Below are 14,835 nucleotides of genomic sequence, written 5' to 3' on the forward strand. Positions count from 1 at the left end.
ACAGATGGAAAAGACTAATCAGATCAAGCTTCCTACAGGCCCATTTCAGTTCTAAAACAAAGCATGATTACAAAGTGTTTATGTGTATAATGGCTAAAGGAATGGCAAAGGTGATGCCAGAATTGAGAGATATGAATCAATGTGGTTTTGGGGAGGGGAGACAAACATTTGACAATATTAACAGAACAATGATGATCTAGAGGGAAGGAGAATTTAAGAAAATACTACTGTTATTAGTGGGTCTTGATGCAGAGGAAGCACTCAACAAGAGTTAGCTGGTATTTTTATGAGCAGAGCAATGGAAGCATTTGCATTCCCTGATAAAATTATAAGGTTGATTAGGAGGTTATATGAGGGATCAGAGGTGAGAATTAGAAGGTTGGCTCCTCTCTGATAACCAGGCAGGGGTGTTCTCTCCCGCTTATTTGATTTATATTTAGAACTATTAGCAAAGAAAATAAGGGACTCGGAAATTCAAGGATATAATTGGTATGGTAGTCAGAAAAGCTGGCTTTATGTGCAGATGACATCATTTATACATGATAAAACCAGAAAAGGCCATTTCAGTGTTGTGGAACATTTTGAGACGGTTTCAAGTCTTTTTCAGGATACAAAATTAGTGAAAATAAACAAAGGCAATAGCTGTAACCTATGTACTCACACATGAATTAGCTCAGTAAGACCCACATTTATGGGGACATGATAAAATGAAGTACTTAGGAGTATGGATTAAAAAGGATTCTGTTCTGGCAGCTACGGATATGTGGGAATAGACTAAACAAAAGATAATACAAAATCTGAGAAACTGGATAGCAAGATACAAAGGGTCAAAATGTTTTCAGTCATTTTATTTTTATACACTGTCCAGGTACATTTTTTTATCATCCAGAGAAGTTATGGATAGCAATTAATAAAGAGCTGAAGGATTTTACCTCGGAAGGGAAGACAGTAAGGGTCGAGCAGGATAAGCTGATTTTTCCAACAGAACTAGGTGGTTTGGGATTACCTAATTTGAAGTGGTACTTCATATATACACAGTTAAGGCCAAGAATTTATGTGGACTGCAGGGCTAGAGATTGCCTTCCCTATCAAGGAATAATATCAGAGTATAAACAAACAAAAAAAAGGGAGGGTCCTAACCGAAATACCAGCACTGGTAGTTTTTAGGAGAATCTAGAACAGTAACTGCTGTTAAAAAGGGATAATTAATACAGTAAATAAAATACTGCATGGTAACTATAAGAATCAGAGGAGGTTAGAAAAGACTGGAAAGAGAGACTGGATATGCAATTCACAAAGAAACAATTTGTATGCAACAAAGTCTAGAAGATTTAAGAGCTTTGCTTGGAAGTGTTTACTTAGGTATTTTTATACCCCAAGTAGACTCCAAAGATTTGCTCCTCAGGTAAATAGTAAATGTTGAAGGTGTGATGGGGAATAAAGAGGTAACTGGTAACATATTTTTTGGAAGTGTAATGATCTGGCAGAATTTAAAAATTCCCTGCAAACTATTCTAACAGAAACAGTGGGTGAGCAAATTAATATATCGAAGGAAATGTTTGCACTATGATACAGAATCAGAATTGCCTGGACATACTAAGACCTTCCTGAGTCTAATTATGGTGGCTGCCAAATAAACAATTACTACAAAATGGAAATCAAAGTCTAAACAAACTGTACTAGAAGCAGTGAATGCCATAACAGAGATGAAACAACTGTAAATGGGATGCTTAGAAAAAGATAGGAGCAAATTACATACAAAAATGTGAATTGTGCTAATAATATATGCAGAATAACATTTTGGAAGAGGAATGAGATTTAAAAGGCAGGATCTGAATGAGCTGTGGGACGTCTGACTGATAATGACTGCATAAATTACAACTAATATATAATATTTGCAACTAAAAATATGTCAATATGTTTTGTTTTCATTTATATAAAAATGTATGATAGCCTGTGTCATAAGTCATAATTTAATAAAAGTTTCTTGTTTAAAAAAATAGATAGCTAAATCCTCTATTTCTCCAGTCTTTTGTTATATCAGTTGACAAACTTCTCCAATGTTTAATTTATTTACTCACCTCTGAGTCCATTTGATTTATTTTTTCCTCTAAATTAATGGAAGCAATCTCTTGTAGCAAAGCTAAAACCTGAACTACTTTTTGCTAAACAGCTGCAGGATTCTACCTGGTCAGTGTCTTCTCTTCACTTTTTCTAGTTGATTTTTTTCAGGCTAAGTTTCTGCTTTGCTAGCAACCACATAATGTAGTTACTAGCCAGTAAATGATTTTACTCAGGCTAGCAGAATTACTAGCTCTTACTTCTCAGTTTCATTTTTCACACTGGGAGGGCTGAAGTTAAGCTGTTGATCAGTGTGCAGCCATAGCTGAAGTCCGATTTGTAAAGACAACTTTAACTCTAGGGCTGTCATGACACCTTCTTAGTCTGGAGAAGCCCAGAATATGTCTTTGTGATGCTTCTTTACTTGGGAAGAGAAATGGCCTCAAGTACAATCCCATCCTCCATTCTTTCTCTGGGACCCTCTCTAGGTAGCCCTGATCCACAAGACATTTTACTTGTGAAGACATTAGGTATTGCTACTCTTTTGGGATATGTGGAATGGCTAGGAGTTTTGGAAATGTAGTCTATTAATCCTTTTTTATATTATCTGTAAACCCCACTTAACCTGTGTGATGCCTTTGCATTGTTTTGTAAAGAAGGCCAGCATGGGTCTTATTTTTGAATGCTGTAGGAAATAAAGTGGGGTAAAAAATGCTACTAGTTATATGGAGTAGCCTAAATAATTTTTTGTCATGCCCTAGATCATTGGATAAGTGATTGCAAAAAAGAAATAGATGTAGTCAATGTGGGGGGAAGGGCTATATGATGAGGAAATGCAAAAATGCAGAATGTGGTTTGACTAAGAAAAAAGAAATGTAGCAAATAATGAAGAAGACAATCTATTAGAAATGATGATAGAAATAATGATAATAATGGAATGACTAGAAAAGAAGGTGAGAACAGAGAAGAAAATGTCATAGTACAAGGCAGTCATGCTCGGGAAGAAGAGGAGAACGAAGGTAATGAAAATAGTGAAGAGGATACTGAAAGTGGGAAACACATTTTAAACAAACCAGGAAAAGGAACTCAATAGGTGCAAGAGTAAGGATTAGAAAGAGAAAATCTAAAGATATCTCTCCAAAAATTAAGAAGAAAGGAAAAAATTAGTGATAAGAGTTATTTTGTGAATATTAACAGTTGGATTAACAAGGGAAAGAGAAAAGCAAATATTACAATAGTGTAAAAAAGTGAAGCTGATATTGTTTGTTTTCAGGATACAACATTTATCCCAGAAATAGACAGAAAAGAAGTAGAATATGGGAGGGAAAGGTGGTATGAAATTTTGGTAAAGAAAAATGTTTAAGTGTAGTTTCAATATTTAGTGATGAGGTTAAAATGTTAGATTTTTGCACTGTTAAAGGAGGTAGATCAATGTTTGTAGATATTAGAAGAGTTTGTAATAAGGTAGTTAGACTTACAGAGATGCATGCTAATACAAAAGAGAATAGTTCTTTGGGAAGCTTATGTGACAGCAAATGTAAGAATAATATTAAAAAGTAATTGGGGGGGGGTGGCCACGGTGGTGCAGCGGTTAGCGTTGCTGCCTCACAGCAAGAGGGCCTCTGGTTCGATCCTCGGCTAGGGAGCCTTCTGTGCGGAGTCTGCATGTCCTCCCTCTGGTCGCGTGGGTTTCCTCCGGGTGCTCCGGTTTCCTCCCACATCCCAAAGACATGCTGTAGGTGGAACGGACACTCTAAATTGGCCCTAGGCAAGAGTGTGTACATGTGTGTGCCTTCTGTGAAAGGTTGGGTGCTGGGCTGGCAACTCGACACTGTAAAACTCCACTGCCAATCATGAACAGACATGTGATCCGCTGTGGCGACCCCTTACCGGGAAAAGCCGAAAGAAGAAGAAGAATTTTAATTCTGGGTTAAGAAAATGTAACTAAAGGATAGGAATTGATATTGGGAAAGTTAAAAAAAATTATAAAATGCAGTCATTTAAAATTATGGAATGCATATAAGCTGTACTTAATGTACAGAAATTGATCTTTTTTATGTTTTCTGTATCTTTTGGAAATAGTGGTAAAATTATTAACTTTTTTTTGGATCACAGAAGTTTGGTTGATTGTGGGGATAGCAATGGAGATATAGGAGAAGGAAAAAATTAAATGATTAATAATCAAAAATATGGAGAGTTGTAGGTTAGAAAGAGTATTTTTTTAGGGGATTGAAGATAGTACTGTGAAAGAATTTTATTAATAATAGACGAAGGCTGTATACAGCAGTCTTCAGAATATTTTTCCTAGAGGATCAAAGTCATTTTTTTGATGCATAACTGGCTGAGTAGGAAACTCAAAAGTTTGTCATACAAAAAAATGAGCCATCAAGCAGAAGGGAATCTGCTTTCTTTCCATTTTTATGATAATAAAGCACACAGACTTTGTCGGTGAAACATTTTCTACTATTCTAAAGTAAAATGCTTCAGATACAGAAAAAAGCACAGGAGTTGATGAGAAGAATTGGGAGTACCATAGAATTGATCTGGAATTTGGGAGATTGAGTTAAACAGTAAGAAGACCAGAACATGGAAATTAGTGAATTAATATGAGACTGAAAAGCATCAATATTTGTGAACTACAACTGTATAAAAATAAATGGAAAGCATGGACTTTTGTTGACTTTGTTAGTCTTGTGAGGAAATGAAAGGCATTTGCCTCACTTCATGTGATTAATGTTTAGAAGAAAAAAGGTAACCAAGTGAAACAATTTATTTTAACAGTATTTCTATAAAACTTTTCACAATATAAATTGCATATTTTATAGTAAAGTATTTGTAGTTCTTGTACACGATAAAGTCATTAAAGCAAACAGATGCCTTTTTTTCTTCCTTTTCTCTTTCAGCATTACAGTGTAAAAGGAGTAGAAAAGATACAGAAAAGTATGTTTCAGTTAATAGGCAGTAATCTTGGATTGTTGAGGTGAAAAATGAGGTGAAAAAGTACACATATCATAGTATATAGAGAACCGATACGTTTTCTATTACTTTTACATAAGTGAATGTCTGCAATAAGACCTATGGCTTAATCTAATAACAAATTTTAAGTGGAAACAAGTAAATATGAGAAAACTGACTATAATGAAAAGTTTTTCTTTAGCAATAAATGTTTCTGCTGGTCTTTTAGGCTGCAAAAAAGAACTACATTTCTCTTTTTTCTCTTAGTTTTCCATGGAGGCAAGTTCATAATAGGGCAATAAAAAACATAACACTAGTTTCTTCAAGACTAAAAGTTAAATATTTCTGAAAGTATGCAAGTAGTTTTCACATGTGAGATGGGGGAACAAAGACAAAAAAAGGACAGACCCAATTAGTGTAAGTAGAAACACAGGTAATAACATGCGTCTTGGTAGTCATCACCTCAATTTCAGGTTAGCTAGGGCCTGTGTTAGCAGATAACCTATTTGGCACAAATGTTTCTATTAGGAGGGTTAAACTTCATTCTATAAAGATGTACATATTTATGTGTGTCTGTGGCAAATTAAAAGGTTAAGGGGGTGTTCTGGGGGATGTTTGCATTTTTTTGTTTGATGGTTTTTATTAAAACAAAAAGTCTTGTAAAATGAGACATCAGTTCCTATACTTTTAAGAAAAACTTACAAAGGATTAACCTGCCAAAGATTAATGGGTGCATGCATCATGAAAGCTGGAATTTGACATTCAAAGTACTGCCAAATATAACAGGTAGGAATAATGACTTCTTACCCTAATAGCAATCCTACTGTTGCTAAACATTTGGTAAATGATAATTCTCACCCCATCTGATAAGGATAGGAAAGCTTTTGATAAATTTGTGAACTTTTCTGTCATACTTATTTTTTGAATTCTTAATTGTCAAGCTTGCACGTTAAATGTTTTTGCTTGTCTTTTTTGAGAATATAAGGAACATTTCAGCTACCTTTCCATCTTCTCAAAATACTTAATTATACTAAGAAATTCAGAGTTAATTTCCTGTAGCTATTTAGCAATGCTACAGGAAACACATACGGAAAGAAGTGAGCATGTTAACTTGATAAAGAAAGGATTTCAGGATCGATATTCTGCAGAACAGCGACAAAGGAAAAGAGGTTTACATATATTAATTGTTAGAGGAGTTGCAGTAGTTATAAAAGAGGGGAAAAGTAAATAATGTCAGATTTGTAGTGTTAAGGGGCTACTGGCAAGGGATGAGGATTACAGTGTCATGAAGTTATATTCCACGTAAAACTGCAATTTTGGAGCTTAAAATTTTTGAGAGAAATAAATAGTATTTAAAAGGGAATAAAATTATAGGGGACTGGAATTTGATTTGCAACAATGAAGGTGTGTCTAAAGGGCCAAGAAAGGAAAATATATCAAGAGACGGTAAGAATTTTAAGAAAATATTTGGCATGAAAAACGTGACTTAAGTAGAGGGAACTCAGAGAGAATTTACATATTTTCCAAGGTATAATAACTGGGCTAGACTTGACAGAAATTATATCTTACAGGAACATGTGCATTTCATACTTGGTTTTTGTGAGTCATTTAAAGCCTAGCCAATTATCCCTCTTGCCCTTGTCAAATTCAAGAACGTGCTTTGTGTTTTTGTAAGGCAGCCATTTTAGCATTAGCCCCCCTTCAACAATAAATAATAAATCATTCTGATCAGCATTCTAACAAGCAATTTACATTTTTTTCATAGGTTCATAGATTATATTATAGCTACTAAGCTACTGTGAGTGGAGCCATTTTTAGCCTAGCCAATTATCTCTTGTGAGACTCAAACCCTGCACTTTGTGTTTGCAAGGCAAACACCTTAACCATTAGGCCACCCTCCCATTTCATTGAGAACTTTTATACACATTCATAACTATTTCAGCTCATGTGCCAATAATTACCAAGATAAACATGCAGGATAATGAAGTAAATATGAGACACTGACATTTCCCCAGCTCTGGAGAAGAATTTAAGAAATGGATAGTGGAAATTATCCAGGAAGTATTGGGGAAGATAGAAAGTACTCCAGAAGTTATAACTACTGAGTTGGTTAAAATTAAAGTGGAGTTTAAAAACAGGGTAGATATGAAAAAAAGAGAGACAGATCTAGTTAACAAGTAGTAAAAATTATTTAGAGGGGCTGACGAAGGTTAAAGTGTTACAAAATATGGGTAATCTGACAGAACAAGAGGAAGCGCAAATGCAGTGTGTTAAAGAGAAAACAGAGTACCTGGATAATATGCCTGAGTTTAGAAAAACTGCTGTTGAGTAACAGTTTTTTGACAGTAATTCCAATGCACAAAAACTTTTAGCACAATGACATAATCAACAGAAAGTAGAAAGGTGTGTTGCTAGCTTAGGCCATAACAAGAAAAACAACCAGAGATCCTGTACATGTATTAGAGATATTGCAGAAATTTTATTAAAATTTGTATAAATCAGAGATGTGAGAAAAGAAAAAGCATAAATGGAAACATTTATGCAGGACTTAAATATGTCATGGCTAGAGGTAGACGAGGCTCAACAACTAAGATAGGACATAAGACAAACATGGTGATACATTACCAATCTACAGGAAAGTCTTCAGGAACAGATGGAATTCCTGTAGAAGTTGGGAACCTAGAAGGGAAGAAAATTATAAAAATCTGGACGATTTGGTTTGACAGTAAATTACAAAGAAGGGACATCAACATCCTGGAAAAAGCAGTGGTGGCTATAATACATAAGGATGGTGAAGACCTACCTGATCCAGCCTCATATAGGCCCATTTCAATTCTAAACCATGCTTATAAAGTTTATGTCTATAGTGGCTAAAGGAATGGCAAAAGTGATCCCATAATTGATATGGACCAATGTGGCTTTTGGAGGGAAGGCAACAGTTTGTCAACATCAACAGAACAATGATGATCCAGAGGGAAGTAGAATGTAAGAAAATATGGCTGTTACTGGTGGGCCTTGATGCAGAGGAAGCACTTGAGAGTACATTTGCATTTCTTGATACAATAGTAAAGTTAATTAGACGGATATATGAGGGACCAGAGGCAAAAATCAAAGTAATAGGGTTCATTTCTCAAGTTGTAACTGAACACAAGAACCAAGTAGGTGTCCTCCTTTCCCTTTTGTGTTACACTTACAACCAAAAGTAAAGAAAATAAGTAACTCAGAAATTCAAGGATATAACTTTTATGGTGTTCAAGAAAAGTTGTCTTTATTTGCAAATATTATTTTGTTCCTGATGGAACCGGAAAAGGGTATCACAGTGCTGTGGAATATTCTGACACAGTTCCATTTGTTTGGGAAATAAAATTAATGAAGCTAAAACAAAGGACATAGCTATAAACTATGTACACACACATGATAAAATTAAATATTTAGGAGTATGGATTAAAAAGGGTTTTGTTATGGCAGCTAAGGACAGTGGGAAAATACTAATCAAAAGACAATACAACAACTGAGAAACTTGTTTATGGATACTGAAAGCAAGATATAAGCAGTAAAAATGTTTTTAGTCCCTTTACTTTGATAGACAGGTCTGGCATATTTTTATCAACCACAGGAGAGTTTGCGGTTAGTAATTAATAAAGAGTTGAGTTTTATTTGGGAGGGTAAGAGGGCATGAATTAAGTGGGATAAACTAATCCACCCTACATTACAATAATATTTAGGATAACCTGAAATGATGGGATATTTTAGAGCTACACATTTAAGGCTCTTATACACGACACAAGCATAAAGTTACAATTCGAAGTCGAAAGGGATGATGATGAAATAAGAGGGTAATTCAAGAAATAAGAAGAGAATGGGATTTTGGATGCAGATCATTACAGAATATTACATTTATAAAGTAGCAGAAAGTACAGTAAGTTACCATCAGACGAGAGAAATGAGATTCTGCCATTAGGGATGAGTTTATTTAGGGGAACACAGAATAGACAAGACAGGGCTGAAATTTATAGGAGGAAGCTGGCAAAGGAATTAAGTTACTGGGAACAAACAATTAGAGAAGGAAAGGTAATACAACGAGAAGAGTCTATGAAGACATTTGGATTGCAGGCTAGTGACTGCCTTCCTACCATGGACTGATGATAAGAGTACAGACAAAAGGAAAGGGATAGGGGAATGCTAAATGAAAGACCCGCACTGGTTGAGTTTCTAATTGAATCTACAACAGAGGCTGTTGTTAATAAGGATATAATTAGTAGGGCATATAAAATATTGCATGACAATTACAGAAATCAACAGGATGATATCAGAAAAGATTGGGAAGAGATATTAGATGTACAGTTCACAAAAGAAACAGTGACAGGACATATGTATGGCTCATACATATGCAACAAAGTCTAGAAGATGTAGGATTTTTGTTTGGAAGTGTTTACATAGATACTTTAATACCCCAAGCAGATGTCAAAGAATATTTCCTCAAGTAGATGGCAAATGTTGGAGGTGTGATAGGGAAGAAATAGGTAACTGGGAATATATATTTTGGGACTGCAATAATTTGGCAGACTTTAAAAATTCCCTAGCGTACTCTGTCTGGAATACTGATGAGCAAATGAGTGTCACTAAGGAAATAATCTTTCTGAGCTGTGATACAGGATCTGAATTGCCTAGATCTAGTATTGGCCTTGCCAAGTTTAATTCTGGCAGCTGCCAAGAAACAATTACTAGAAAGTGGAAATCAAAATCTAAACCAACCATAAATACATAAATACATATATATATATATATATATATATATATATATATATATATATATACACATACACATACATATACACACACACGTATTGAATATTGTAACAGAGATAAAAGAACAGGTAGTGGGATCTTTACAAAGGGTCTATATTAGATAAACTTTCAAAAGTTCAACATTCATATGGTCGACACCTTATGATCGAACTTTTAAAAGTTCGAATATCTAATAAAAAAATAAATAAATAACCTACCTGAACATTTTAAACAGGGTGCAAGTCCCCCTGCACCCCCCACACCCCCTGCTCTTTAAATATACCAACTCTGAGATCGCACTACAGTGCAGAAAAGGGAAATCTTCCCATTCCACCCTGTACGGAGATCTCCATTAAAATGTTCGAACTTTTGAAAGTTCGACTATCTAATATAGACCCCTTTAGAAAGGGGTAGGAGAAAATTACATAGAAAAAAATGGAACCTATGGAAACAACACATGTAGAAAAATGTTTGGAGAAGGAATGAGGTTTATGAAAAGGCAGGAATTGAATAAATTATTTAAAGTTCCTTAGAATATAGAACATATAAGAATATATGTGATATACGATATTTGTAAATCTAAACTTGTTAGTATGGTTTGATTACGTTTATATAAATTTGTTTGCCTATGTCACAAGTGATAATTTAATAAAGGTGTTTAAACAAACTACTCCACTTAGATCCTGTTGCCTTGTTCCCCAATGACAGCACTCAGATTACCAAGTGCATTGTGTGAGAACTTAAAAGTGTACACAAGTGTTTACACAATGCAGACAGTCCTTAAGGATACACTCTTAATTATAAATATTACCACAGAAAAGAATAAAATGCGGTAATCAAATTACTAGGTCTTTCTTCATCACTGACTACAGAGATTATGGAAAAAGCCAAAGTCATGTTGCATATTCTCACTAATGCAAGCATAAAGTCCTCGCAAGAACCTCCAATAACTACTCCCAAGTGCAAAGTTAGATCAGGAAGCCAACAGCAGCATAACTTTATGTTTTCACTCAGAGGTATGTCTGAAATAATGGACTGCTGAATACTGTGATATATACATTATGGCTGACAACTAACCTTCAAATGCACGTAAAGTAAACTCAAAACATCTGAAAAATAGAAACATCCCCAGTCCGTATGTCTTTCGATGTTTCATGCATGATCTTTGAAACTTAAGCTGAGAGATGTTTTTGTTGTTGTTGTATCTTTCGGCTTTTCCCGGTTAGGGGTCGCCACAGCGGAACTCCGGTCTGCTAATGATTGGCAGCAGATTTTTACGTACCGAGTTGCCAGTTCTGACGTACAACCTTCAACGAAGGTACGCACATTCACGCATGTTTCCATACAGAAGACGCTTTCGCTGAGAATCGAACAGGACAACTTACTGTGAGGTGACAACGCTACTGTGGCACCACCACCGCAGTATTAAACTTAAGCTGAGAGATAAACATTCAAAAACTTTACATTAGTAAATGCTAAATGAAAATGTGCTATTTCATTCCAAGGCAGATGTTGTTAATGTATGTATCCACTTACGTACATCACTAACAAGTGCACATACATTGTTGACATTAAAAGCATTGACTTCTGTATTGGACAGGACAAGATGGTTTCCTTTTGGAAAATTACAGATGTTAAACATCTGCTTGAAACTTCTTTCTTTCTATATGGAGAGCAGAGAAAACTACTATCTCAGGATGAAAAAAACAGCATTTGCACAGTAATGGTCACATGTTTGTGAATTGATCAGTATTGCATCAAATACAAACAAGCATGTCACCCAAGTATGTTACTACAGAAACTGAAAATAAATAATGCATATGCACTAGTGAAATTTAAATATTAGAGAATATTTTGCCTAACATATCTGCTGGCATTTATTTCACATGTAACAGCTGCATACAGTAATCTAAAAAATGAATGTTGCTCTTTACCGAGTGACAGCTGTGGATGGTGTACAAGACTGGCAAACAGGCAGCAGTTAGGGCACATAAAGGCTAGGCCACATAACATATTTACTACAACATACAGCCAAATAGCACAACAGGCTGAAACTGGGGATCCTTTCTCTTCAGCACTGAAGTTTGGTTCTGAAACAGTGCAACCAAGAATGAAGTATTTTTTTATAGATTTAGCCAATTATTTCTGTTCAGCTTTTACATATGCATTATTATTTTTCAGTTCACTGCTGGAAGAACATGGGTAATGTACAGTGCAACACCTGCAGCACATGAACTGACTGGCAGCATAAATTAACAAAAACACAATCAATCAAGTAAGTCTACATTTCTTTTTCCAGGAGGAAAACTCAAACTGCATTCTAAGGCTCACATTAAACATTATCACTTTAATTAAATGAGGAACATTACCTTCTTTTATCTGTGTTTGTGTGTCATAGTTAGACTGCATCAAGACACCATGGTGAGGTGCTTCCGTAAGTTCAAATATGAAATCCCTTCCCTCGGTTTCACTCACCAACAGTAATGGACCTGTGCAAAATAAAGCATCATTTTAGATAACAAATTAGTTTATAGAATAAACAGCAAGAGCAAGAACAAAAAGTATGTGGAGAAAAGCTTCTGATATATATTTTACTTGCACATATTACATACATACATATGTACTATACATATATATATATATATATATATATATATATATATATATATATATATATACACACACACACACACACACACACACACACACACACACACACACACACACACACACACACACACACACACATATCAAACCTATGACTGCAACAATTCTTCCTGTGGGCAGATAACTGGGTACTTGCATCCTGAAAAAGAAAAACTGAGGATAGTATTCATAGACACTGCATGTTATGTGTAGTGTGAATATGCAAGTCTGCAGCTAAATACGATTCATAGACATTAGCTGTGCTTAGGCCAGCATCTGAAAATCTTATACAAATGAAACCTCAATTACATGTAAATAAGGAATGCCTGAAATTTGTGTGATTATATAAATTAGCTGTCTTCCTGCATGGCAGCAATTCACAACTGATTTTTTTTATGTGCTTCAGCATCATAAGCATATGCTGTATAACAAAAGTCATGCCCTTTATATCTATTTTGCACCTTTTCTACCTACTTTGAAGTTAACAAAGATACTTGCTGTAGATCATATGTCTCAACCTACTACAGCAAGAAATCTGGACACAGCCATCAATAATAGTGGGACAAAGGCCCCAAAATAGGGATACTTTTTAAATATTGCTCTTACAAACGTAGAACATTGATAGAATGACAGGGTTTGCATTAGCATGAATTTTCTGAAGTGTATGAAGTCTGACACTCAAATGTCAGTCATTATTTTCTGACTTCAACCCTCTATAATTTTCCTTTATGAGAAACGGATCAAAAATACGAGCCAAAAATCTGGACATTCTGTGAAAATGTATACAGTTGAGAGGTATGGCTGTAGTTGCTAGCCTGGCTATTTCAGTTGTGCCAAAACTGAAGACTCCCAAAGGGGACGCTTGCCAATAAAGTATTTATAAAAGCCAAGACTGACTCTGCTGACCACGAACACAGGATAAACTGCAGCTACACCCCACTACAAACCAGTGATTTTGATCGTCAAATTTTTGAAAGGCACTTATGAAAATAACTTGGCAGCAAGGTAAAAATGCAAAGTTTATTCGCAAAATAATAGGTCAAGCGCTTTCATCCCATTAGAGTCGGGACTTAAGCAGAACAATCAATTAAAATCAATAATTAGTTTAAATGTGCTTCTTAGTCATGTGGCATTAATTCAATTGCATGACATTAATTTATTTAAAGGCAAACATATTAAAAATACATATATTAACCCTGTATTTGTGAATAACTTTAATGTTTGTACTGTGAAAATATAAAAATATAGAAAATAGTAAGATTAAAATGGTGACAACAAGTGGAATGAATAGCTTACAAAGTACCTTTAGTAAATATTAAACCCTGAAATATACCTGTCCTAATATGTGTCTGTGTAATTACATTTGTATAAATATAAATAAAATACAGTGACTGCCCTCCCTGTTAACCTAAAGTTACCAATCAATAAGTACTTAAAACCATAAAATTCAAATACAGACTTTAACACCCTTGTAAATGTAACCCCTAAAAATGGAATCCTATGTCCAACAAAACCAAAACCATAAAAATAAAGTATGATTCTTGTGCTTTAGTCTTTAAAATAGGTAAAATCGATAGATTTTCATTAAGACCTGGTGGGGTCATGGCATTCAATTTTAACTGCCAATGTAATTCTTGTTTTTATAATTCTATTTTCCACCAGGCTCCTCTAGGATTTCTAGGTATAATGTCAAGAATACAAAACTTAAATTTTACAAAATCCTGACAAGTCAAACTATGTTTATATCGGGCATTGTTTAAATTCTCCTTTGTTATGGCATAGAGGTACTCGTAAATCCTTTTCCTCAATTGCCTTTCCATTTTCCTATAAAAAAAATTCACACTTTGAACAAACTGCAATGCAAATAACGCCATAGTTCCTATATCTCAACAACGTCAAATGGAATCCTCTATAAAGAGATCCTTGAGGCTTCTAGAATAAAAGGGCATTGTTTGCAAGACCTACACTGGGTGATACCCTTATAATTCGGTTGAAATTGTAATTTCAGCTATTGAAACATAAATTTAAGATTTTTACCCATCTTAAAAACAAACTGTGGTATTTCACCCAGTACATCTAACAATTTGGGATTCCCCCTAAAAATCACCCAATTCTTTCTCATATCTTTGACTTCTTTTGAAACAGTAGCTAAGGGCACCAAGACCATTATTCCTAGGGGGGTACCAATTCATTACTGATCTTACTTAAAAGGGGAATCTCACCCCCTACCCCTTTACATTTCTTCACTTATTTTAAAAATCAAATCTCGTGGGTATCCCCATTTGAAGAACATCTTTGTTATGTTGCTCACTTCCAACTTAAAATTATCACTGTTCAAGTTAAAACTAAAAAATTAAAACATTTAAACAGAGATAGACAGGATTA

General features: G+C 34.8%; 1 protein-coding gene across 1 annotated transcript in view; it reads right to left on the minus strand.

Annotated features, from left to right (window-relative positions):
- LOC122792799 (extracellular matrix organizing protein FRAS1-like) overlaps positions 1-14,835 on the minus strand; it is a 4,352,848-nt gene that overhangs the window by 1,821,884 nt on the left and 2,516,129 nt on the right. Inside the window, exon 35 of the mRNA XM_044060368.1 lies at positions 12,174-12,293. Within this exon, the coding sequence (XP_043916303.1) occupies positions 12,174-12,293 (120 nt within the window). The remainder of the gene's footprint in view (positions 1-12,173; positions 12,294-14,835) is intronic.

The sequence above is a fragment of the Protopterus annectens genome, chromosome 2.part0 (genome assembly GCF_019279795.1).
Source record: "Protopterus annectens isolate FY-2018-M chromosome 2.part0, PAN1.0, whole genome shotgun sequence".
Taxonomy (NCBI): domain Eukaryota; kingdom Metazoa; phylum Chordata; order Ceratodontiformes; family Protopteridae; genus Protopterus; species Protopterus annectens.